This window comes from Vigna radiata, chromosome 7, assembly GCF_000741045.1.
Source record: "Vigna radiata var. radiata cultivar VC1973A chromosome 7, Vradiata_ver6, whole genome shotgun sequence".
NCBI lineage: Eukaryota > Viridiplantae > Streptophyta > Magnoliopsida > Fabales > Fabaceae > Vigna > Vigna radiata.
The window spans coordinates 47,509,640-47,536,922 of NC_028357.1; the positions used below are offsets into that span (position 1 = coordinate 47,509,640).

Here is a 27,283-nt window from a genome sequence, read left to right on the forward strand (position 1 = left end):
CACAGGTGCTGGTATACTATCATCGTATCAATCTGTACCTTTTTATTTTGAGAAAAGAAAAAGAAGAAGAAGCATAATACAATAAACAATAAAAATTGTATAAACTTCAACGAAAGAGAATCGTACTAAACCAATTCATTGACTTTGCATGTATTTTAATATATCATTTGAAAATGGCTACTTGTATTTTCCAATACAAACTTTGTTTTTATATATATTATTTAAATTTACTGCCACTATGCTGAGCAACTTACTAACTTATTCATTGACCTATCTCCAATATAAAAAAAAAAAAAAACTTTATTATATATATATATATATATATATATATATATATATATATATATATATATATATATTTATTAAGAAAATACAATGAGAAATTCTTATTTCCCTTTTCTTCTATCTTGTTCCCTTATCTCCAATGACATCATTGTCGGTGGAACAATGCCAAGTACATTATAGGTAATCAATCAATTATTAAAGACAAATGTTGAATATCATATATTTCCACACATTTTCTCAAAAATCCGATGTTATTCATCATAATTTATTAAAAAAATTAGTTTTTTTTAATTATGTTACCAAGGTTTCAATTATTTTCCTCAATACAGATTTTTAATATTATTAATTGAAATTTATTAAAAATTAAAAAATTATAAAATTACGTGTAATTTCTACGAATTTTTAGTGTTATTGATATTTGTTCTTATTTAACAAAAACCTGGTAAATAAGATCACTTTTGAGAAAATCTTATGTGATACCTGTGTTCCCATTATCCTTGAAATCTAAATTGATGATTAAGAGATTATAAATTTTGTGTCAGCTTTAATAAATTATAAGGAGATGTTGGTAAAACAAATATTTAAAGATATAAGTTTTGATTCGCAATAAAAGCAGGAGTGAAAAAGTAAACATACACCCCATTTAAAAATATTATTATAATAATTATAATAATAGATGAAATATAAATTACGAAACCCTTTGTATGTTTCTTCCATTTCCTTTCATCTCACAAAGCCACTCTTTCTTTCTTTCTTCCTTTTCTTTTGCTTTTACTTCGCTCTGTTTAATTTTTTATTTGTCTTTCTTGCACTCACCGAAGACAGCCCTTTTCGAAGGCTAAGGGCTCTTCTTCTCTTCCTGTTAATGGTTAGGGTTTCGTAGGGGCGTTATTGGAATGTTCCAGAAGCTCCCTTCTTCCTTCTTTCGCCTTTTCAATTTCGTTATACGACGGGGTATCGTGCTAACCATGCATTGATTTTTTCTTCTTTTTTTCCTTCAGGTGATTACCCTTTTTCTTTATGCTTTTTGTGTGTGTTGATTGATTCTCAGTTATTTTATTCTGTTGTTGGAGTTGTTTTTAATCAACGAGTGGAGAATAGTGTTATTGCGAAGTGTAGGGATGAGTTTTTTTTTTTTTTTTTTTTGAGTACTTGATTGTTTGTTTGGGAATGGGGGTTTTTGTTATCTAGGTTTAGGAAAGGGGTTTCTTTTGTGGCAAAATTAGTTGCTTATTAGATAAGTTAGTGAGCTGGTTCACTATTTCAATGTCAAAAACGGCTTTGTTTTTCATTTAACAAGCTTTGCACTTTTGCAGTGTGTTTTTTTTCCTGTAATGGTAGAGAATTGAGGAGTGATATTATTAACTTTTAGCCTTTTTTATGTGCCGAGCTGTGGAATTGATCTCTTTTCAAGCTGTTTGTCCTGGTGAGTTTTTTTGGAGCTACTATAGGTCTTTTGTTTTGCCATATTCAGCTGTGATTTAGCGCAAATACTGATATTTTAGTGTGTTTGGAATTAAGGAAGATTCAACTACTGACACTTTGAACTGTCGGTATGGTTTTCCTTTCAGACCTGAACCTGATATGAATGTTTACTATGGTGATTGTGTATATTGTCAGGCAAATGAACCTTAACATTAACATTAACAGAGAGTCAATGATTAATAATACCTTTCTACAAGGTTGTTTGTTTGTGTGTATCTGTCTCTGTTTTCATGGTATGATGCTTTTTGTTTCAGTTTGGGTCATGATTTCTTTGTTGTCCATTTGTTATGGGATTAACATTTGTTGTGATTAAGCATATTGATCCTGGGTTTTTAAAGGCATCATGATCATTTTTGCACGCTTTAGATATTTTAATCCGGTACCGAGTGTAGTTTAATTAATATTAAACCTTGGTTTCTTTCTAATGTCATTTTTGGTTTTTTTTTTTTGGATTATATTGTTTGCTACTAATACCTCATGTTTGGACTGTTTGCAGTGGTGGCAGTTCTGGTATGGAAATGTATGATGCTTCTGAAATTCGAAACGCAGAGGCTTATTTGGTAATTTTATTGAATCTTTGTGTTTTCTGTTATATATAGTAATGTTTCATTTGATGAATTGATATTATTGTATTATGTGCAATATGTTTTCTTATCCGAGTTAGTATGACCATAAATTGCTACTATTGGATTTTCAGATTGAAGGCACCGATTTAAACTCACATTTGACAAACCCAAATTTTGAACAATTTCAAGTCATGTTTAATGATGGAGCCCCTGAATTTGTTATTGATCAGAACTCATATTACCCTGCTGCCACCAATTATGGGTATTATTGTACAGGTAAGATGATAATGACACACCCGGGCTTTTTAGTTTATGATATATTTTTTATTTATCATATTGACCAGTTATTTATTATGGTTAGGATTTGAATCACCCAGAGAATGGGAGGACCACCATAGGATTTTTGGTGTAGATGGTCCTGATATTCAGTACGCGGTGAGTCTAGTTCTCTCCACCTCTGTGTGTTTCATGCTGTGTAAACAGCTGATTTGTTTTTTCTTTATTGGCCAGGGTTCACAACATGAAAGTTTTCCATATGTATATTATACACCTAGCTATGGATATGCACAGTCTCCATACAATCCATACAATCCTTATATTCCTGGTGCAATGATTGGAGTTGATGGTTCACTTGGAGGAGCAAATCAATATTACTCTCTCCCCAATTATCAAAACCCCATTTCTTCACCTGCTTATATTCCTTTCGTTGTTCAACCAGACAATTTCCCTAATAGTTCTGTTGACTCATTGTTTGATACTAGTGCTTCTGTGGGTAGACCTGATGGAAAAGGTTTAAAACATAAGTTCAGCTTAGCTTCTGGTGCCTTTAATAAGAACTCTTCAAAATCATTGTCAAATCCAACAAGTTCCTTGGCCAGGATACCAGAAGGGCCAAGAGACAATGCTGGGATAAAGAAAGATGTGACAAGTGGCAGTGGTTCTGGCAGGGGTTTTCTTAATCTGCCTTTGCCAGCTGTCCGTCAGGTATAACCGTACTCTTTTATTTTCATTCAAGTATTCTGAGCCAGTGAGGCCAGTTCTGCTTTTGACTTGTTTAGATGGGAAGCATCATATCTATAATTCTAGCTGTGTTCCCTGGGAAGCTTAAACTGGCTCTTTTTCTATTGTTTTCAGAGAATTGTTTCCATTATTGAGAAGTTTACTTTCTGTGTAAAAAAATTTAAATTTCTTGAATATGCTTCAATTTACCTCCCTATTTCATTTTATTTATTTCTACGAATTCTTATTGGAAAGTTTAGACTGACTCTTTTTATTATTGTTTTTGGAGACTTGTTTCAATTATTGAAAGTCTATTTGCTAAATTTTATTAGTTATGTTTATTTTTTTTTGTTGTTGCTTTGGTAGGCCAGAAGCATTGATACCTTAACCCATCCTGTAGATACTATTTCCAATGGAAACGTTTTGTCCCATACTAAGAGTAGTGAATTTTCTGATTGTGGATCTATTGCTAATCGACAGTCTACAGTTGCTAAACTGCGACCAAAGGCTCAAATGGCTAAAGGATGGAGTGATGGAAATGGAAGTTCTGATGTTTTAGGTGAGCTAAATCGGGGCCCAAGAATTAGTAATAGTAATTCAAAATACCAACTGGCTGTCAAAGCCTATACAAACAAAGGAGATGGCAATACACAAGAGAACATAATCATTTATACTGATCAATATAACAGGGAAGATTTCCCTGTCAACATTGAAAATGCAAAGTATTTTGTTATAAAATCATACAGTGAAGATGACGTGCACAAAAGCATTAAATATAATGTCTGGTCATCAACACCTCATGGAAACAAGAAGCTGCAGAATGCCTACGAAGATGCTGCGAGAATATCTGCTGGAAAATCTGGAGGCTGCCCTATCTTTCTTTTCTTTTCTGTGAGTTTCATATAAAGATGCCTTTAATGAGTTTTAATTCTGTTTCCTTCTGATCTGCAAACCTAAACTTGTATTGCAGCCGTAATTTTCCCTTCTTTTGATCATGTTTTCTCTTACAATGTAGGTTAACGCAAGCGGTCAATTTTGTGGGGTTGCAGAGATGGTTGGTCCTGTTGACTTCAATAAGGACATGGACTTTTGGCAGCAAGATAAGTGGAGTGGAAACTTTCCTGTGAAGTGGCACATCATAAAAGACGTGCCAAATGCAAGTTTTAGACACATTATACTAGAGAACAACGAGAACAAACCTGTTACTAATAGCAGAGACACACAAGAGGTATGCATATTATTTTAGCAGCTTCTTTACCAATGTTGAATTGACAAGTTCGCCCAACTACCGACCTATAAGCATAATAAATTAACATTAGGATTTTTTTACCCTATTAAGAACTTTGAACATGTTTATTAAGGGTTGTTGAGTAAGCAGATCAGTACCACCCCACATGCTTGAATGTGATAAGGCTATTGGATTGCCATTTTATCATACTTCTATACTTGGTTTGTCTTGATTGAAGTAATTAAGTGTTTTTTTTTTCTTATTTGGGAATTGCTGTTGTTTATACATTGTGTTAATTTGGTCTTGTTACAACGTGTAGATTTTCATTGCTTTGTGCCTTTTTTATCCCTTGTTATATTATATGAAACAGTTTTTTTTATCCTATTTCTCTTGTGCAGATAATGTATGGTAAAGGTTTGGAAATGCTGAAGATGTTCAAAAACCATAGTTTGAAGACATCTTTGCTTGATGACTTTATGTATTATGAAAATCGGCAAAAGATCATGCAAGAAGAAAAGACCAAATTGATAATCAGAACTTTAGAAAATCCATTATCGTTACCTACATTGGAACCGCCTCGGAAGTTGAATTTTGTCTTTGACATCCCTCCTGTCAATGTTGAGAAGAATTCAAAAACGGATGATGAGTTTGATAACTTAAAACAGACTTCAAGTAGTGGACATATTGTGTGTAGTTCTGATGTCACCAACATAGCACCTGTAGATGAAAAGAATGAGAAAGGTACTGTTGAGAAAGAAGATATCTCTTCTGTGTTTAAGATTGGTTCTGTCACTATTACCCCAAAACAAGTGGAGACTAAACCATCTTCCATTAGTGTCTCTAAGAAGGAGCCGCCTGATGTTTTCACGGTAGGCTCAATGCAAGTTAAAGTTAACGGATTTCCTAAGTCTTCTAGTTTTTTGAAGATCGGGAGTATCCCACTTGATCCGAGAAAAGTGCAGCTGGACGGAGGCACTCGTGTTAAAAATGGATCTTAAAATTTGCGTATGGGCACGCTTTGGATGTTTGGGAAAATACTGATTAATGTCTACTTTATTGTTCCATTGTCGGGAAGTTAAGTTGGTTTTCTATTCAATCTTCGTTTACTGTTTTTTTATTCTGATTCAATCTTCGCTTTGGTGTTGAGTCAGAATGCTTATAATGGAAATGTTACTCTTGTATTTCGGCCTTTAGCAATCAATATACAAAGGATGTTTCTTCGTTGCAGATTTTCTTTCACTGACAACTTTCTTGCAAAATCTTCCATTGGGTAATTGATACGTTAATGTTGCTACGGTTTGAACTCTGCAATTATTGTATTCTATTTCCGGGCTTGTTTGATTTTGTAAGAGGAGAATTATGTAGATCTTACGTTTTCTCTTTTAGTATGTCGAAGTTTACGGGTAAATTGTTGCGGTGAAAGGTAATGATGATTTAAGGTTTTTGTTTTTTTCGTGACTATGAACTATGATAGTAGCTATCTATTTATCAATTCTTGTTCCTATGCACCTAGTCAGTAATCACGATTTGAGCTTTTCTCTTAAAATAAACACTTAAAATCACTTTGTGGTTTTGGATGATTCTTTTGGTAGATTAAAGACACGGAACTCGACAGCGAAAAAATATGGATAAGTATCCATTTCTCGATACACTATTGATTTACGAGGTTTTAAATGAGAGGAGGGATTTGTATTATTCAAGATTTGGGTTATAAAGTTTACTTATGTATAATAATAAAAATACCATTTAGGAACTAAATAGCTTAATTGAAGTTTGGAATTCGCTAAAAGAATGTCATAAAACAAAATGCTCTAATAAAAGTTGTTAGTTAAATTCTTATGCATATTGTTGACTACAAAATTTGCTATTTAAAATATTATCTGACGCCTTTAATAAAGTATATAAGATAGATTGATATGATGTTAAAGTCAAACGGATAAATTATATATTTAATTACAATCGATACAATTAAAAACAATATAGCTTACTAGTAAGAATTTTAAATTTCTCGTAACATAAGAATTTAAATCTATCACTTAATATTGCAAGAGATTTTTTTTTCTTCTATTGCAACTGAATAGTTCAAACTTTCTCTCTCTCTCTCTCTCTCTCTCTCTCTCTCTCTCTATATATATATATATATATATATATATATATATATATATATATATATATATATTTAAGATATTGATATTAATTATATGTTTTAGAAGATCAAATATAATATTCAAGATCCTAAAGGATAAATTTTAAAATGCCCAATTAAAAAAAAAAAACACCATATCTGAGAATTCTGTTATTTCATCTGGACTAATATATTTTGCCTAAAGAATTATAATTTACGGATTGAAAAAATTCATAGAATATTTCGTGAATACATAATTCAAAAGTGTCATTACAAATTTTGAATTTAACAATTTAAAAAAATATAATTTACTTCTAAACTTGTTAATTTATAGTTTTTTATTATTATTTTGCTCATGTTTTTTCTTTGAAGATCAATAAAATGAAATCAATTGATATTGAATGGCTATTTGAGAAATTTGCAAAGCAACACTGATTTGACAATACTTATTTCGGAATGATGGTAGATGACTCTGGTTTACAAGGGTCATCCCGATCTGCTTGAGATGTCTGCGTTGGGAATCTCATGTAAGTCTTATTATTTTCTTTTAGAAAACGTTGTTTCATAGAACTTCTTCTAGAAAAAATATATAAAAAAAAGCAAGTACACTTCCTGATAAAAACAATACAGAGTATTAAGTGTTTTCGGAATAACTTAAAACTTTTTAATTCTGAATTTAAAAATATTATTTAAAAATTGTATAATTTAAAATAATTTAAATTGAATTTTTTTATTAGAATTATGCAATTTTTAGTTTATCTCCTTTTAACTATAAACTTTACATATAAGTTTACATTTGATTCTTAGAAACATACAATCAGGGTAACGTTAAAATTCAAATTACTATTTTTAATCGTTGAATTTATTAAAAATTTAAATTCCAAAAAAAAACTTCAAAAACGAGTCTCAATCACTTATAAAATCTAAAGTGCAAACAAGTCATCTTAGAAAAATATGCAAGATAATAGGGATGAAGGAAGCAAAAGTTGAAGTTCTTTAATCATAAAACTAATGAATGACCCAAGCCTTTCTCATAATTAATATAAAGGATTGGGATAATTAATCTTTTTATTAAAAATCACGGTCTATCATTATGATTAATTAGTTAACCTTAACCATGTTTATCAAGATTTGCATATCCTATGTGGAAAAGAGTATAATGCCCGTTTTAACCCCAAAAAAGAACTGTGAAACAAATAAGGAATACGTGTGACCGAACAGACACAAAAAGGTAAAATATGTGTGACCGAACTAGTTGAGATGGCATGAGTGGGCCCACGAATTCCCTAAGACATGTGTTGCGCTGCTCTGCATAGATTTCACTTCACTTTTACTACTATATTCTTCAATTCTCTTCTGTGTCTGGAAAATCTCAATCGTGCTCGGGGTAGTGCGAGTGCATATCACGCGCCGGCACTCTCTCCGATTAGGTATTCTCCATTCGCCTCCTGCATTTCCGTTTTTCGCGCTCACATCTTCTTACCTTTGTTGTTTTCGCCAATTTTCAGTTCCTACATGAGCCTGAACCGGTTCGGTCCGGTTCAGCAACTGTGAGCTCTGATCGCATTTTGAAACCAATTCTGTATATGAAATTCCTTAATTTCTCGACATGTTTTGTTTTCTACTGTTATCCGATTAAAATAGGACTTACCCGAAAATAAGAATTATAATAGCGCTAAGGATGTTTTAGCAGATTAACTGGGAATATGTTGATACTCAATGCTAGTTGCTTCTAAATAATTAATTAAAATTTGTAGAAATAGTTGCCACGCCACTAACGGTAATAACTTAAGTGCTTAAATATGGCTGCTCCATTCTGAGAGTCATCATTGATTCATTGTTATTATTATGCCTTTGCATGTTATCAATTCCCACATAAAAAAACAAGAATTATTTATATCATGTTTTGAAACTGTGGTCGTGATTGCAGTTGTAGTTGTGACCACTGCAAGTGTGTGCGATGTGTGCTTGAGGCGTGAATTTGTTCAATGTTTCAAGCATATTTGACTATGACTAGTATTAACAGTTCTGCATGTTTTCCCTCCCAAATTCCTCATTTCCATCATTAATAACTCATTGCCATTTTGCTAAATATCTAATCCTTTAAAGTTCAAAGTTCCACACAAATTTACATAATGAAGAAAGAGGAAGAATGACAGTAATTTTGTAAGGGCTACAAACCAATATTTCAGCCTATTGTGGTCTGATGGAGTCCGATGTGGCTGTTTGACGTTCTAGGTTCGGGTGTTGCGGTTATTTGTGATGTTTACAAAATGTAGTGCAATTGCAGGACGATGAGTTTGAAACCATGGTTTATAGAATCAGTTTGTTGGGGCAATGCTGTTAGTGTTGTAAATGTTTTTGATTTTGTTATATTTTTCTGCATGTTTTAGACACATATATGGCTTGTGGAACTGGTCTTTTATATTTTCTATTGATGTTTCTACTTCAGTATTGTTATGCATGTCATTACATTAGTAAGTTGAAATAGCCATTGTATTGATGCAACCACACTCAAGCACTGTTCTTAAACATGCAGGTAAAATGGCGGGGAATTCAAATACACGAGAAGGAAAAACCATTATGGTTCCAAAAACTGAGGATTTGGATTATGAGTTGCCTCCTTATACTACATTTTCAGGGAATGTTGGAGTATGTTGTTGATGTCTGATATACACCATAAACATCTTGCATTCTCATTATTCCCTTAATTATTTACCCATTATCTGGATGTTAATCAGTGTTTTAGATCACAGCATGTAACAACTAGCCGATAAAATTCTACATCAGTATAGCATGTAATAGGGTAGTTGCTATTCTGAAAATTTTTATATAAATTTTAAAAAATGATGTAATGATTACCCAAAATTCATGACATTCATAAACAACAAGTGTGTCTTTATTGTCTAAGCAAAACATATAAGTAAAAACTAACAAAAAGTCAAATACATGTTTTCTATGCAAGAAATATTAATCATTAATTGTCCTCTTCTACATCAAAGTATTTTTTCTTTATCATTTTCAGTACTATTACTGCTGCAGTTTCTTTCTTGAAAATTGAAATCCAAAAAGGCCTTGGCATCTTTTTATATTTTTTTTGGAATCAACACATGGTGGTGTTATCCCGTTGGCTGCAGCTTCCGTTCGGCTCATGGCAGCCACAATACCAAACTGCTATTCTACAGCAGCCCCAGTTGTGAACAGGGGCTTCTCCAAAGTGTGACTATAGCAGTGCTGTAGTGTACTTTTGAACTAGGAGCAAACTGTTGTAACCAAATTCCAATATTGAAGTAAAATCTCTAAGAAAGATCCATGCAATAAAAAATGCATCTACGTCTTAGTCCTGTGTACTTGAATGATATCCTAATTTTTATATGTGAAATTAGTAATGATTCAAAAGTCTTTACTGATTTTTGTTTGTTTGCCGTAACCCTAGTGTACCTGTTTTCTGAATTTTCTCTATTTACAACTCTCTACTTTCATTGTAACATGCAAACCCCATTTGTTCACTGTGTACATATAATAGCATAAAACACATATAAAAATAGTGGTCTTAATTAATTTTTCATATTTATTGTTTTTGTATGTTTAACATTTTTTTCTTCATATGCATTTAACTTCTTCCTTCATAATTACTAGGAGGCCAATGGTGCTAGCTCGTCTGGAGGCAAACTGCGAGCATTCTTTATTGGAATGGGATTCCTACCATGTGTTGTAGATAAAGTGATTGAGGAGAATGGTATATCATGTGAGATCCAGATACTTATCTTGTGTACCAAATGCATGACGCATTTGATGAATTTCTGAGATATTTCACTTTGCTGTTTGAAGTATTGTTGTTCTGATTGTTTTTCTTTAAAATTTACAGGTGAAGAAAATTCTGAAACTTTACTAGAGGCCCTCTTAAGATGTTCTGTAAGTAGACCAAAAATATGTTAGTGTGATTTCATAGTCAGAACTCTTGGGATTAAGATTTGGAATTTTGGTTTGTTTACTATTTAAATTCATAAATAATGACAATACCTCAATGATGTGCATGTTCATTGAGATGAGAAAAGTTTATTTGTGTAGACAGATATGCATATACATGAAGATTCAAATTATCATTTAGTAAGCACAGTCCTTTGGATTACATATTGCTTGCATAAAGTAGAAAAATAGTAGGCAAAAAAAAATTAGTTTTTTTATCAGTAAGGTTCCTTGCTCTCGTTAATTTTCCTTTCATAAGACTCAAATACGTCACCTTGTAGCCATGGATTTTAGTGCGGAGATAACCTTGCTAGACCCCGCAGAATCATATGAACTTTGTGCACTGAGACATAAATTATGTCATTTTATCAGGTGTCTAGTGCAATGGTATGGTAGGAATTTAAATAAATGACGAATATCCATTTGTAAATAGTGATAAATGTCATTTACTATTTTAGGGATGCAGATAACTAACTCCTTAGTTTATGTCCTGTCTCTTCTATTTGAGAGGACATTGTATTCTATTTTCTGTATCAGTTGATAGTATATTGTTTCCTTCTTTTCTTTCAAGATAGGTATTGTCATGTTAGTGCTGCTTTGCGAGTTTATCAAATAGTTCTTCAATATCATGTGATGCCATTGGATTGGCCCTTAAAGTCCTATTGAATTGGTCCTTACACGGATGAAAGCATCACCGTTATTGTCATTCAAGGACCAAGTTTGTACCACTTATTGTGAGTGTATCTTTAGATAATAAGAATGAACATTTACTCCAATATAATGTGCTATTCATTTTGATATAGAATTTAGTAGGGAAAGAAAAAGAAAGACGGGAACATGAAAGAACAGAATAGAAAGGATAGAGAGAAGCGGAGAGAAACATGAGGTCAAAGAAATTGTGCACTGCACTTATTATCATTTCAATCTGTCTACATTCAGTCTTTATTCAGGTTTTAGGATACAACAGCATACCTTATTTCAAAAGGGATCCAAATAGCCACGAACTAACAGTAGCTGACTAACCAATTAATTAACGTTTTGTTTTTCTTATTTATATATACATATCCAATTCCCCATATTTTTATACTCATGAAAAGAGGGCATGATAGTTTGTTTTTTGTCAATTGTATACATAAATAATTAATAATGGACTAGGAGTATGTGTGTGTGTGTGTTTAGATATCAAATTACCTATTCACTACATTTTACATGAAGTTAGAACAGGGATAAAATACTGATTCTTTCTATAACTTTTTTAATGATTAGAAACTTGTAATGATACTCAACAGCTGTGTTTGCTCTCTTCATTTGTTGATACTGCTGCCAACATGCTTTGTGAACTCAGAACTTAATATCCTGATCGGTGACTATTTTTTCCAATTGTATAGGCTCACAAATCCAATTGTGACTCTTCTGATTCTTTGAGTGGTTTTCACAATACAAGCAGTGGTACAAGGGCTCCGAATATTTGTCATGATGGTCACTCCAAAGAGGTTAGGTCTCTTCTATTACCCTCCTCCCCAATTTTAGACATTTGCTTAGTTGATTGATTTATTTAAGTGTTGACTATCCTTCCCTATCCTACTGCTAGAAAATTAAAGATTTATCCCTATGACTTACTTTTACGTGATACCAATGGTCTTTAGGCTTCTGGAGTTATAATTTGGGATGGTAAGGTACTTAACGAAACATATCTCTGCTTGTATCATTTGAATTGTTTTGTTTGAGAGAAATATTAAATATTTTAAGTAATTGAATGATGAAACAACGACAAAGCTTTATTCTATGTTTCTACTGGCTTTATTCACCCTCTCTTGAGTCTTGATATACTTTCTTTTTTCTATGACAAATGGTAAAGGCAGTGTTTGTGCACTGACCCTGATTGTGCAAAAGAATTAAATTCTAACAATGTTGTGGTACAAGTACATCTATACACACACATTGTTTAGAAAAATGGAAATGCATTGATAATAAAAATGTATATAATTGGTTGCAAATGTGTTTAATAATGTGCCCAATTACTCCACCTTGTTAACAGCAAATGTGCACTTGTTTTTTTAACACAAATTTTTTCTCTTCGAGATGAGAACACTGCCCTCAAATGCTTCACATGATCTTTACTGGAGAGCTCCGATTCTAGTGTGAGGAGTGATATGACGAACGAGGAGGTTGGTGGATGAATAAAGGAGGGAGGGTGTTGGATGGAGAAGAAGGATGTAAACATGTTGGGGTTAAAGAAGGGTGACTACGAGAAAGTTAGGCCAGACCAAAGAAGAGGGAATCTCTCATGTTCATCTGCAATTTCATTCATACTGACAGCATTTTTAAAATTGCAATATCCAATGCGTTTGGATGTTGTTTTCCCCCAAAATGTGGCACCATAATCAATGACTACTGCAATTTTATAACACTAATTGCTATATATTAGTAGAAAGAAGTTAGTTTATACAGTTTATATAGGTATTACTTGTAAATTTTTTTGTACAGCTAGTAAGTTGTGCAGCTGTAGCTTTATTGGTGAGCTACTTAGTACAGCTGTCAGTAAGCAATGCCTAAAATACATTCTGTACTCATGTTTCAGAATGTGTGGTACAATAATAAAGATATTTAGTTCATGTTTAGTTTCTTCCCTCTCATTTTACTTTCAGTTAAGTTCATCTAAGACTATATGAATCTGGAAATTGATATGCGAAGCAATGGATCCTTGAACAATTGTGTGCTAATTCCTAATTGTGCAATTTGCTTCTTTAGATAGTGCTTCTGCCAAGCTGCATTTCACTTATGCAAGTTTTTTCATGTCTGGAGGAATTCATATGCCTCACTGAAGACAATTGTTTAAATATATTTTGAGGTGTTCATCAGCATTCTAGTGAACTAGACTGTAAATAATATTGTTGTAAATGTCATGGTGCTTTTATGAGCTAGGAGATAACTGCCTTGCTATTTCTCTTTTATTATTTGAAAAATCTAGTTAACTTGAAATGTGTTCACTTTTTAAAGGATTTTGTAATGGTTTATTAACTGATTTTTCAATTTGCTTTGTAATTTATATAGGCTCTTCAAAAATCAAATTCATTGTCTTCTGATTCTCTGGATAGTTTATTTGATGATAAGGATCTTCCAGAGGTTTCCAATGTCAACGAAGCAAAAGAGGTACCTGTTTCTTATTCCTGAGAAATCATCAATTCATTTATTATAAAATTTAGTCATCTTATAGAACAGAGAAACTGATGTGTTATTTCCATTTTGTTTATAAGTCCTGGTAGGAATTGTTGAGTATCTGGAACTTGAATATTTGAAATGAGCCAAATGGTGAGGTGCTATTTATGTTGCCTATATCAACTAGTGGAATAAGGTTTTTATTGTTTATCAGGCAGTTCTGATCTATTAATGTCACATTTGTGGTAGCTGTAATCTCTGACTATATGCTATTTTAATCTTTCTAATGTTCAGGTATATTCATATGTCGATTTCATCCCAAATTCCAAATAGATATATTTTTTTTTTTCAAAAATTGTTTTTCAGATATTCTTGTATCCTATTGTCAACCTTTAAAATTGCTTGTATGATTTTTTTAAATGTGGCACCTGTCTGTTGCATATACCATGTGCATCATCTAAAGTTGTAGTCACCAGTTTGTTGTGTTCAACTTACATAAATGAATTCAACCAGCAATAAAGTAGTAGGAGAATATTGATATGAAGCATGTGTAACACCAGTGTAATGGATTAAACAAAAAATATGCTTTCTTTCTTAAAAATGTATCATATTGCAGGGGAAAGATCAGCTATTTACTTTTGTCTTTTACAGTTTAAATAAGAAAATATTCTAGCTTGAGCAATCGGTGGTTTCACAGCAGTTCCCGGTAGTTTACCAAGGGCACCATCCTACCTAACCGAGAATATAAATTCTAGCTTAGAAAAGTAAGTCAAAGCTGGGTAAATGAAGGAAAGACGAAACATGGCTATCAAACTAGAGATCTGACTTTCTTAGTCAAGATAGTGTAAAGATAACAGGTGCTTTTGCCACAGGTTGATCCCACAACAAATGTCAAAGGGCCTTGACAAAGCCTCATTTCGGTGGTTTCACAGCAGTTCCCGGTGGTATACCAGGGCACCATCCTACCTAACTGAGAATATAAATCCTAGCTTAGCAAAGTAAGTCAAAGCTGAGTAAATGAAGGAAAGACGAAACATGGCTGTTAAACTAGATATCTGACTTTCTTAGCCAAGATAGTGTAAAGATAACAGGTGCTTTTGCCATAGGTTGGGCCCACAACAAATTTCAAAGGGCCTTGACAAAGCCTCATCTTTTAGGGTGTTCCACATCCAAGTCATACACAACCTGATCCTGTTTCTTGTCTGACCCATATTTGGACTGAATAATATGATTCAACTGATTCATAGTACGATGAATCATAAAAAATTATTTGCTGTCAATCTATGTTTTTGGCACTGAAAAATGGATTGAATTGTAATCCGTAGGATTCTGATAATATTGGCTTGGCACCTGTTTGTTGCGTCATATGCATTATCTAAAGTAGTGGTCATTGGTTCCATTTTACTACTGCAGGTGATGAATTTAGTTTATATTTCTATGAATATGCATCATGATGTATTCCAGCTTGCCATTGTTGACCTTGACAATTTAGCCTCTTTATGTGTCTTGTGGCAATATTTTCTTTCTTCATGGTTCTCATTATGGCATGTGTTTTGGCTAATTCAATTTGTTTCTTTGACAAAATCTTTCTTGCAGGAGATTGATGAACTTAACATAGAAATTGATGATAAAAGAGGTTCCTTATTGATGATGAACTTCTCTATTGAGGAAGTTGAATTTGCAATCCGCAAGCTTGGTATGAGAATGTACATATTCATATGTAATGTTGCCTTGTGTAATTGATGTTTACTTTGTTATTGTATTTGGGTAGTAATTATTACGAAACCCTTGTAAGGTGCAGAAAGCATCCACCTATATGTTATAATTTGACTAAATTTTTAATCAATGCGAGACTTCTAATACATCCTTCAAGTCTAGGGCATTGAGCTAGGGAATGGAGGAGGGTCAATAAGGGATACCTACCAAACCTTTCTAAGATAAACACTAATAAGCTTTGATACTATGTTAAAAAGAGGATTATAAATCTTGTTAGAAGTCCCTCGTCGACTAGAGATAAGGTCAATTTAGTATATAAGTGGATGCAAACCTCACCTTACAAGTCGGTTTTGTGGAGTTGAGTTAGGCTTAAAGTCCACATCTTAACATGGTATTAGATTGTTATAGCCTATCCTTGCGAGATTTGTGTCGACATATTGTTTTACCCGCTATCGGGCCACTATCAGACCACCCATTAATATCTAGTCTCACGCTTGAGATGTATATACCTCAACGTGAGGGAGAAGTGTTGGAAGTTCCACGTCGACTAGACATAAGGTCAATTTAGTATATAAGTGGGTGCAACCTCATTTTATAAGCCGATTTTGTACGGTTGAGTTAGGCTTAAGTCTACTTCTTAACAAATCTAACTCAACCCTACAAAATTGTATTGAAAGATGAGGTTTGCTTACACCTATATATTAAAATTTAACAATATCAATAACATTTGGTCCTAACAATTTATCATGCACCTTTTGCATGGGATTATTTCCCTTCTTTACTCTACAACTCCTCCCTTCTTGATATGAGTCCACAACCATTGTAAGAAAACTCTTGATTTTCTATCACAAAAAATGTCAGTGGTAACTAGTACTCATAAGAAAAAAAATTGTGGTAAAACACAATTCGTTGAAAAAAAATATGTAAATATGTTGTAAATAGTGCTTGCAGGAAAAACATTTGTAGTAAACAATAATGATGGCTAGAAAAAAACTCACTAGAAAATAAGGTGTCAAAATAAGTCAACCCAGTTCATACAAGTTAAGCTAAAAGTGAGTGGAGTTCAAGCCTACTCGTTTTATGGTGAGCCAGAGGTTTTACAACCTGACTCAATCCTTCACAGTTGCTGGGTGTAGTAGGTTGGTTCACTGACTCATGTATGGATACTAACCATACCTGTAAGTAAATAAATTAAACATCTAATCTTAAAAAGCACTATAGTTTCATAAAACCAAAGTGTCAAGCTGCATAATTAAAATTAGTTAACAAGTGTGAAATACAAATTGAAATGTGGCAAACTACTCATTCTACAATTGAAGGAATTTGTTTCTCTTGTCCATGAAGAACATTAGAGTCATGGATTGAAAAATCTAGAGTAGTCTCTTCTTTCTGACATCTTCATTATTTTCATCTTCAAAAGAAAATATTAGCAAATAACGTAATTTACAAATATGATATCGAGAAAATATTAGAAAATAAAATAAATTAAATTACAAATATTTTCAAAGCTATGTAACCCATTTTAAGTTAAAGTTGGTGCTTGAACATTATTAGGAAGAAAAATAGCATGATACTTAAATGTAGATTTACTAGCAACAATTGTTATTGGAATGCTCAACACATCAAATGTTAATCTACAAAGATTTGGGTAGCGTTCTTGACGATTCTTCCAGTAGCTCAAAATATTGAACGTTAGAAAATATTTTGGCTCAGGTGGAGTTTCAGTTAAATATAAATCCAACTCTAACTTGTCGGTTACATTAACATATTGGCTCACATAATTGGTATTTCTATTACAATATCAATTTGTATTTTTTTGTTGATTACTAGTTTCAATTATGTAGATTCACACTTTGGTTTTTTGAGACTAGAATGTTGTTTAAATGGTTTAGATGTTTTATTTTATTGCTTACTATTGTGTGTCACCGTATATAGGTTTGTTTTGTATCCACACAAGGAAATTTTATATATGCTTTTATACGATATGGAAATTTTGTATCCATAGGAAAAGCACACGTTTGAGTTTCATTCTTGTTAGGTTCTTGATACCGTGCTGAAATGATTAGTAAGAAAACAGGTCACGGAGAATGGTAAGAGAAAATTGAGAAGGAATATAATAATTTTTTTCGTGTTGTGTACACGCATAAATGTTCTTATTTATAATTGAGAAGAGATAAATTAATTCAGAACCAAATCAATATCTAATAATGAGACATATTTGATAAGACATTCCTTAGTAAATCATATCATATCTCCCTATTTATTAATATCAAATCATATGCCCAGTAGAATTATTTTGACATGATTCGTTGAGTTGTATATGGTCTCCAAAATGCACCCATTTTTGGCATTACGAACCAAAAAATGACCTATAATATCTATATATGTGCCATGAGACTTATCTTCTTCCCAACATTTTTTACGGCTTTTATTACTTATTGATGTTTTTAGCGCTGAACCTAGAAAAGTGGTAAAGTAGAATTTGGGTTGTTATTATGCGGTAACGGTAGTAAAACTATGGCACCTTCAAATCTTAGTGTGGTAGGGTTAAGAGCAGAAATTTTTAATTGGGGCTTCGCACAAAAGTGGGTTTACTTGTAAAAGGATTTGGAGAATTTTGATAAGGACTTGTGTATTTTGTCAAAGAGGAGATGGTTGGCAAACTTGCTCCTATTTTAACGAAGATTGATGAGATGAGTAGACAATGGAATTCATTTCGACGTAAGAAGGCTTTATTATCTTGATGAAGGATTTAGAAACCAAGAACTCTCCCAAAGTGTGGAAGGAGATCATGACCAAGCACCAAAACAACCAAGAAAAAAAGTATGGACAAGGTAAGAATATGGAAATAAGACATCACCTTTCTTCATGATGAAAACCTAACGCTAAGAGCACCATACCCTTTAGACGGCAAATCTCACAAAACCCTAATCGTATCCAATCTCAAGTGTGAAAAGTACATGGAGGTGAACCTTAAAACAGTCCAATTCAGAGCCAATGTACTTAAGACATGCGCAAATTCTATGCTGTGAAGTTTCCCTGCAGATATTTAAGTCCCACTCTAAAACTTAAGGTAGGCAATGTGGGACTTTCCAATTCTCCCCTTCCAAATATGTTTGCTAAACCATGTGAGCCTACCAAAATAGGCGATGACTAAGTTAAGGTACAGGCTCTAGTACCATCTCAGATTTAATTATAAAACCAATTGGCATTAGGCGAAGTTGCTCGTCAAATATAGAAGCAGCACCCCAAGACTTGAGGTAGGCAATGTGAGACTTTCCAACACTAACTACTTCATTCTTACTCTAGAAAATCCTAGGAACTTCTAGAACATTCTATGGTATTCCTCTACATTTTCTAAATAATTTCTAAATTTACAAAATCATTTTATGTTTCTTAATTTCGTATTCAAGAGTTCCTTTATTTCTCTTGCCTTATTTCTTGTAAGGATTCTTTGAGGTTCCTTTCTTCCTCCCTAGCCCTCTTCATCTCCTTGGATTGCTTTCTCTGCATCAATGTCTCATCAGTAAAGTGCTTGCTCGTTGACAAAATCATTTTGTAGAAATTGTTGTGGGACAAATAATGGAGGTTGAAAAATTAAACAATAGTGTCATAGAAGTTTGAGAGCAAAAGAATTAGAGGTGTAACCTTTACAACGGACCTAAACTTATCCCATTAATATTTGTGGAGGTCTCTGTCGAACATAAACTTCTAGTGGTGAGCCACCAAAACAGGGGAGGATTTGTGGTGAGCCATTAGAAAGGAGAGGAGGAGCTGTTAGGCCTAGAGGAGTTGGGAGAAGTAATCCTCTGTGGAAGGAGTATGGTTTAATGGTAAGAAGAATATCCATTTGATGGTAGTTAAAAATTGTGCAGCATTGACCACTTGTAAAAGTGGTCCTTGCAAACCTTTGCCTTGTTTGAGTTATTAATTCTTGCCTGCGTGGGACTTGATGTTAGCAGTACAACTTACTAAGTAAGTGAACAACAGGCTATTGTTGAGAATATATTGAAGTGTTTAGACTATACGTGTGAATATTCTTTATAGTTTGTGCTTTTACAGAAATGAAAACAAAACGAACTATGAATAATTTGAGCAAGCTTTTGAATATGTATAGTTGTGTATACATTTTCTATATCAGTGTTTTTTCTGTCAAGATCTAATTAACTTCTTGGAATAATATGTATACTTATGGAGATATAAGTTCATATCTATGTTTCTTGATTACTTGCTTTGGTAAGGGTTTTTTGATACAGTTTCGTTTCATATAGGTGGTGAAGCATCAATTCCTGAGCTGGTGGACTTCATCTTTGCTTTGCAGATTGCTAAAAAGTTGAAAAAGGAACCGGAAGATATCACCTATGAGAGCGATGAGGTTAAGATATATTTAATGAGATTTTTTAGGAGATAAAATACTGTGCTCTGCAAGTCATGGTTTTAAGTTAGTCCTCAACTTTATTATCTGCTAGACACAATACTATGGTCCTAGTTGCTACAATGCTACAAAATAAGGAAGACCTTTGAAGGGAACATAACTATATGCTCTACTTGTTTTAAAGACTTTGATGTTCCAATTTCATATAATTTACGTCCAATGGAAAATACAAATTCTTTCATAAAGACTATTAGTTTTATCAGTTAATTTCTTTTGTGCATGCCTTTTCTTGTCATGTGAACTATGTGTTGTTTTAGTTTGACACAAGTAGAAGCTCAATCCATTTAGAGTAGATTGTTTATGACAAAATTGTTACTTATTGCTTATTTTAGGGAAGTTTAAATTTTATCTTTGATTGTATTCTTATTCTGTATCAAAGTTGTTTATTTGTTGTTAATGCTAGGATTATGTATTTAGAATAAATGTAGGGAGATGGATTTTGAGAGCATGCCAAAGTAATATAAGTCTCTAGATTCATGTTGTTCACCAATTAACCAACCTATACCACATTCCTGTATAACAAAAGAGTTGGCATCAAAGGTCCTTGAAAAATTCAATGATTTACTTAATTGACCTAAACAATTGAGATTGAAGGTACAAACAGAAACAAAGAGAACAAATTTTAAGTTTTAAAAAGGAGAAAGGGAAACATGACCAATTCATTATGAAGCTATTCTAGCTCCAGAGGTTAGGGTTATAGATGAGGCCCTTTGAGGGAAGGGGAGAGAAGAAAATAAAAAGGTATTACAAGAAATTTGATCAAAAGCACTTAAGTCAATTATCCATAGACTTTGGCTCTCCATACAATGTGAACTTTTAGTTGTTGACAAATTGGGAGTTATAGATGATTGTGTTAGGCTGCTCCATTTCAGCATGAAATGTTCTTGATATTCCTCTTCGAAAAACTTTGGGTTAACAATATTATATATTTGAAGACATTGGTTGTTTGGGAAGTAGCAATTTTCTCAAGTGTGATCCATTCTTATACAATATGTACATTGAGGACGTCCTCTACCACCACCTCTTCCTTTAATTCCAGGATGCCCTTTGCACATGCATATACCATGGCTGAACATTCAGTGGATTCTTGAAGATTTCTACCTTGAAGAGCTGGAAAATGAAGAAATCGTTTTGTAAAACTTTCCATGGTTGGAATTTCTTGACCAATTAGGATTTTATCCCTAATATGATCAAAAGTTGAGTTCATTTCACAGAGGATCATAGCTAAATAAAATTTGTCAAAGCTTCTTCTTGACTTGCTCTTGGGAATCAATTTTGAAAAACATCTTCAATTTTTCAATAACAAATTGACTGCCAGCAATAGAGGGCATCATATTATGGTATTCCTATTTAACAAATGCTTACTTGTGGCAAAACCATAGTGACAATGAATGTCGTTTGCAAGAAGATACTATGAGTGAGCCTTCATCTAAAAGGTTGTGATGAGATCTCACGTCTTTTTTAAGCATTGACGATTGACAAACCCCTTTTTGCTTGTCTCAAGGCATAAGAGTTTTCGTCATTGATTGCTCCTTGGGGCTAGGGTCCGAGTCTATCGTGATAGGCGAGAAGATCTCAAGGCATAAAAGACTCTTTGTCACTAGTTGCTCCTCGAGCTTGGGTGGTCAATGTAGGAGAAGATCTTGAATACCAAAGAAATGGAAATTGTCTTTCTTGCATAGCCTCTTTAGTCCCCTCAACCTAGGGTCAATGTACTATTCAGCGTCTACACAGTGTTGGTTACTTGGAACAATGTCATCTTGGATCAGTGAATAAGCACCTCAAGGGAAAACGCTTAATAATACGGCCATTGGATCAAGCTAACATTGGCCCATCCAAGTAAAAGTTCCATTAGAATTTTATAGATAGGTTCACATTTATGAGGTATGTGATGTTCATTTATTGTGCACATATTACTCCTTAAACACATTTTGCTGACTTGAATGTCGGGATGCCTTTGCTGATACACCTCCCCCTTGCGGCGGCATTACGTGAGGTTGCGCTACACGTCCAAGGCCACGCAGTTTCGGGTGATGATGTTCCACTGTTGATAAAAGGAGAGTGCGACGGAGCAATTGGCTTCCACTGCTGCAATTTCGTTCACCAGAATGAGCGACTCGATGATGCTCCAATCTGGAGCCTCTGGGGAGCGCGTGCAACGAAATGCACCAGCCGAACCTGAAGCATCAAGGATGTCATTGTCGTAAATCTTCATTTCTTTTTGCCCTCCAATTGGTTCAGGCAGTCCCCCTACCTGGTGCGCCACCCCTTCAACGGTTGTGCCCCTGTTTTGTTCTCCAAATCGCCACACCATTGCCCCCTTCGGTCCTTCCCAAGAACGATTCTTGGCTTTAGCTTTCCAGGCCCGAACCCAATACCTAACACTTCCCTCCATGCTACTGTATGTCCGACACACTTTTTCTTCTTCTATCACCCCCTGCGTCTTTAAAATTGTCTCCGCCCTAGCAATCCACCCCAGAGGATCAAACCCTTCAAAAACGGGAAATCTACTCTCTTCTTCCCGCTAGGTTGCACTTCATGGCATCCATCCCCTCTCTCCCCTTCCTCTTCCTCTCACCGGTCCCAATGTTGGTCGTCCTGGTTGTGGTCTGGACCGCCCAACATCCTTATGATTTCTTGCAAATCTTGTCGTATTGCTGCATAGTCTTGGCATATTGCTGCATAATCTTGGCATATTGCTGCATAATCTAGTCGTAGCGCCCCTGTCTGTGCCTTCATTCTATCAAGCGCAATTTCCTTCACCCCCACACAATTCCGGTAGTGATCCGGTAGGTCAGACCAATTTGTTAGGAATCTTTACTGTAAGAACCTAACAGTCACCCTCACCATTGATATGCACTCACACAAGAGAGAAAGAATCAATCAATGGGTATGTTATTCATAGTAAAATCACTTAGTACAAAGTGTAACTCGAGGGCCTAACCCCTCTCACCAGGATCGAAACCGGTTTGTACAAAGTATACAATTGACTAACTCCCTCTAACAATATAACAGAGTCCTATTTATACCATTCTTTTGCCTTCTAACCTAAACCCATTACCCATTATGCCCTATCACTTTATAACCTATCAGATACAATGATGAGAAATGAAAGAGTAAAAAACAAGTAATCGTAGGTATAGATAGGTACAACCCAAAACAGCTTATAAAGCTTACTTTGAACCTATTCTAATAGAGGCTTGCTAAGGAATGCAAAGTTTTATGCAATATATGTTGCAGTTTGGTATATTTTCTAAACACTGAATGCTGTGGAATAAAGGAAAAGTTTGAAAGATTTGTTGTGGAGCAGGTTGTCTTCATGGATTCTCTTATGTTTAGCATTTTTTTCTAGTAGAAGGTTGGAAAGAAACGTATAAAAGAATGATAAAAATTTTCAATAGTTAAAGATGATTCAAATAATTGGATAAGCATCAAGAAGCATGGCAACCTCTCTGCGTATCAAACAAAGGTACTCCCAGCACAAGACTGAGAAGGTGAAAAAACTACTCAATAAAAATGTGCTATCCCAAGAAGATTATGACACTTTCTTACAACCAAATAACCCAAAACCCACATCCTGAAAACAACAGCAAAGCTTTTGGGCATTTTTGCGGTTACCAAATCCTCTTAACACTTAAAAAGTTATAAAGGGTCTGTTAAACAAATCCAGTGTTCACTAAAACCTGAAGCATGTAATACCAGAGATAAGAAACTGATGGTTAATGCCGGAGCAAATAAGAACATGATTCAGACAGCTTTACTACACACTTTCTGTTAATGAGGTTTTTTGGGAGATTCAACTAGCGACTTTTATAAGGTGTCTCCGAAGTGGTGTCGGATAGTTTAGTATACATTTGCATTAATGAGTTTTCCCCTTTTTCTTATGTTACACTTTACTTGAAAGTACTCTTTCTTTGTGTTGTACTTGTATACACCATCAAGAAACTTTTCCACTTATTATTTTAATTTATGTATCTTGTTATGACTGTATTATGCATCCAATTTTTGTTACTTGTGGGATGTTAGGTCAGCAATGAAAAGCTCTTTGGAATTATGGCAAAAACACTTCAATTGTTTGAAATGGGTTTCTCTGAGAATGAAGTATCATCAGCAATTGATAAATTAGGTGAGTCTTAGTGAAAACTGATCTCGTTCTAAACTAAGCAGCTGTGGATTAGGTTGGTGGTGTTGCCTTTCAAAGTATTTATCTTTAGAGTTGTGAGATGACATCAATGGAATAGAACTTATATATATCATTGGCTTTTATAATACTGGATTCTGGAAACTGATATCCATTTCTTTCCATTCATGTTTTTTAATCAGCACTTAACTTCAGGTTGCTTATTAGTATTTGCATCTTTAGCTTAGCAATTGGTCGTTTTTCAGGTACCGAGGCACCAATTTCTGAGCTTGCAAACTTTATTTTTGCTGAACAAAATGGTGTCGATTATGTGATGGAATATCAGGTTAGACTTTTTAGTTCTAATATTTCAAATTATATGTTCAATTATTTTTTGTAATTCATTTTGTTTTTTTATATAATTTATTCCAACAATAATGAGCATTGTTACGTAGAATCATATTTGCATGCATAAATACGTAGAATAATAAATGAAGTTGTGATAAGTGAAAAGTATATTCACTGTCTTTATGTTGAAGCGAGCCTTATCTGGGATTGTAGGAGTTTGAAAATTTAAAGGATAAGTATTGAGTGGCTTCGCCTACATTTTCTACATTGCATGACCAAAATTAAACACTACCGTATTCCTGTTCTCTTATAACTAGTCAACCGCATGGTAAATATTTTTGGGGCTAAAATAAGAATTGTACCCCAAAGAAACAAAAACACAGAAGAATATTTATAACTTAACTATATTATGTAAAATTCTCATAAGTTAAATTGTTTTTCTATGTATTATATATATATATATATATATATATATATATATAGAGAGAGAGAGAGAGAGAGAGAGAGAGAGAGAGAGAGAGATCTTTTATGGTATTCAAAAAAACCCAACTAAAGATAATGCTAAAATGAAGTATATGTGTGGGGATAATTTTCATCAAACAAATCGTTTTATAGTATTGAATTAGGTCTAAACCGCTTACATAAAATAAACAGTAGTTCTAAGAAACCTATGAAGTAAAAAGTTAAGGTCGTGTTTGGCATATTCAGCATAAAATTGTATTGTGCCCAGGTCATTCTTTTGTACTTAAGTCAGGTTTTCTTACTGAGTGATGAAATTTCTTTCTTTTCTAGTTTCCCACCACTCCTGCTTATTCTGTGGGGATCAAAGATGAACCAGATTTAGATTTATTTGGTACAGCTGAAGTGAAAGCTGAGAACTTTAGCCATGAACCCCCACAATCAAGCCACGTCAATGTGGAGGAAATTTACGATGATACTAGGGTGAAAGACGAAGAAGGAATTGATGAATTTCCCAGTAATGTTTCTGACCAATATTTGAATTTTGTGGAGAATGAGAGAGGTAAAAGGCCCAAGTATGAACATCATGATTCAATCTCTTGTCTTGATCCCTGTTTGGTGGAAGAGAGGGTTGACAGCATTGTTGCTGAACTGTCAAAACGTCCCAAACCAAATCCATCCAGGTGTCTAAGTAGTGTGGCCGCTAAGCCACCATTTTTCTTATTTGGAAATGTTTCAAGTATATCCTACGACTCATGGGGAAAGATGTCTCAGTTTTTATATGGTATTGAACCTGAATTTGTGAATACTCAGTCCTTTTCTGCTTTGGACAGAATAGAAGGTTATATACACAATCTCCCAGTTGAAAACAGGTTCCACATCCTTCCAAAGCCTCCTATGACCATCGAAGAAGCAATGCCACGGACAAAGAAATGGTGGCCACCTTGGGATTCAAGGAAGCAGTTGAGTCGCATCTATTGTGAAACCAGTGGAGTAGCTCAAACTTGTGATAGACTAGGAAATGTTTTAGCTGATGCAGGTGGGGTACTCACATATGAACTGCAGAAAGACATTATTCGTTATTGTCGTGGGTTGAATCTTGTGTGGATTGGAAAATTTAAACTGGGTCCTGTAGAGCCTGAACAGTTGGAGCTCATTTTAGGCTACCCTTTGAATCACACTCGTGCTGCTGAGGGCAATTTGGCTGAAAGGCTTAAATCACTGAAATACTGCTTCCAGACAGACACATTGGGGTATCATCTTTCTGTGTTAAAGCCCATCTTCCCTGATGGATTGACAATGTTGTCACTTTTTAGTGGTATTGGTGGGGCAGAAATTGCCCTACACCGGCTTGATATTAAAATAAAAGCTGTTGTCTCAGTTGAGACTTCTGCGCAAAAAAGGAAGATTCTTGAGAGGTGGTGGCGTCAATCTGGGCAAACTGGATCTTTGGTTCAGATTGAAGATATTCAAAAGCTGACTAGTAAAAAACTTGAGGGTCTAATCAGTAAATTTGGTGGTTTTGACCTGGTCATTTACCAGAACCCATGCTCTTACTCAAGTTCCAGGCTTCAAACAGGTGCAGGTCTCTCAGCCCTTGATTTTTCAGTTTTTTGTGAATGTGTTCGTGTCCTGCAACGCATAAGAGGCTTGAGTCAAAGGAAGTGAGCGAAGTGACTCGCATCTATCTTTTCTATCTTGTAGAAAATTATGTCATTCTATGGATGTCATATGTAGTTCTTATCTGAACATTTTCCTGCTGTATATGTACTTCTTCCTATAAATTTCAGTCATGGGATTTTGTTCGTAGTTATCTCTCTTTTTAATCACTCAGAATTGTTCGTATATGTAAGTAAATGCATTGGTAAAGGTTGTCAGGGGATTTTGTTAGTAGTTATCTCTCATTAATACCACCCCAGATTACTCCATGGAATTTTTAATATCGATTAGTTTAGTGTTTGTCAATTTAGGTAACCACTGACCAATTTATAAATCTAAAGATTTAAATGTGTTTTTGTTCTATGATAAATTGTCAGATTTTATTTTTGGTATGCACTAATTATTTTTGTAATCTTATCTTCAATAATTTCTTTATTTTTTTTCTCTAAAATATTTTCGTTGTATGAACTGTTTTTGAACAAAAAGTAAAACAGTTATTAGGGATGAAAAGTTTTAAGAATATTATGACCCAGATCATATTTTGATTATTTATTAGAGGCCAAAAATATATTTAAGTAGCTTTAAAATTACCATCATTTAATAATTTTATGGAATACAATAGTATTTTTTTTTATCTTTTTATATAAGAAATAAAATAGTGTTTTATAATTTTGAAAATCAAATTGATCATGTTTGGGATTTCAAAATTTATATAATTCTTATTTCATCT

The 27,283-nt window shown here is 33.9% G+C and overlaps 2 protein-coding genes across 6 annotated transcripts; both read left to right on the top strand.

Moving 5' to 3' along the window:
- Positions 1 to 997: 997 nt before the first annotated feature.
- Positions 998 to 5,790, top strand: LOC106768811 (YTH domain-containing family protein 2). 3 transcript variants are annotated; one of them, XM_014654148.2, is made up of 8 exons: positions 998 to 1,286; positions 2,267 to 2,330; positions 2,468 to 2,612; positions 2,698 to 2,771; positions 2,847 to 3,320; positions 3,702 to 4,226; positions 4,351 to 4,563; positions 4,962 to 5,790. In XM_014654148.2, the coding sequence occupies exons 2-8, from the start codon at positions 2,283 to 2,285 to the stop codon at positions 5,559 to 5,561; spliced, it is 2,079 nt and encodes a 692-aa protein (XP_014509634.1). In that variant the 5' UTR covers positions 998 to 1,286; positions 2,267 to 2,282; the 3' UTR covers positions 5,562 to 5,790. The 3 variants fall into 3 exon arrangements, with proteins under 3 accessions (XP_014509634.1, XP_014509636.1, XP_022639739.1); XM_014654150.2 differs by having other exon boundaries at positions 3,816 to 4,226; XM_022784018.1 differs by having other exon boundaries at positions 998 to 1,239.
- Positions 5,791 to 7,913: 2,123 nt separating this feature from the next.
- Positions 7,914 to 26,784, top strand: LOC106768568 (probable inactive DNA (cytosine-5)-methyltransferase DRM3). 3 transcript variants are annotated; one of them, XM_022784020.1, is made up of 12 exons: positions 7,914 to 8,118; positions 8,197 to 8,270; positions 9,228 to 9,340; positions 10,328 to 10,436; positions 10,557 to 10,603; positions 12,046 to 12,150; positions 13,712 to 13,810; positions 15,413 to 15,512; positions 19,804 to 19,907; positions 23,994 to 24,093; positions 24,354 to 24,433; positions 25,228 to 26,784. In XM_022784020.1, the coding sequence occupies exons 3-12, from the start codon at positions 9,233 to 9,235 to the stop codon at positions 26,560 to 26,562; spliced, it is 2,187 nt and encodes a 728-aa protein (XP_022639741.1). In that variant the 5' UTR covers positions 7,914 to 8,118; positions 8,197 to 8,270; positions 9,228 to 9,232; the 3' UTR covers positions 26,563 to 26,784. The 3 variants fall into 3 exon arrangements, with proteins under 3 accessions (XP_022639741.1, XP_014509280.1, XP_014509281.1); XM_014653794.2 differs by lacking the exon at positions 8,197 to 8,270; XM_014653795.2 differs by lacking the exon at positions 8,197 to 8,270 and having other exon boundaries at positions 10,328 to 10,427.
- The last annotated feature ends 499 nt before the right edge of the window (positions 26,785 to 27,283 follow it).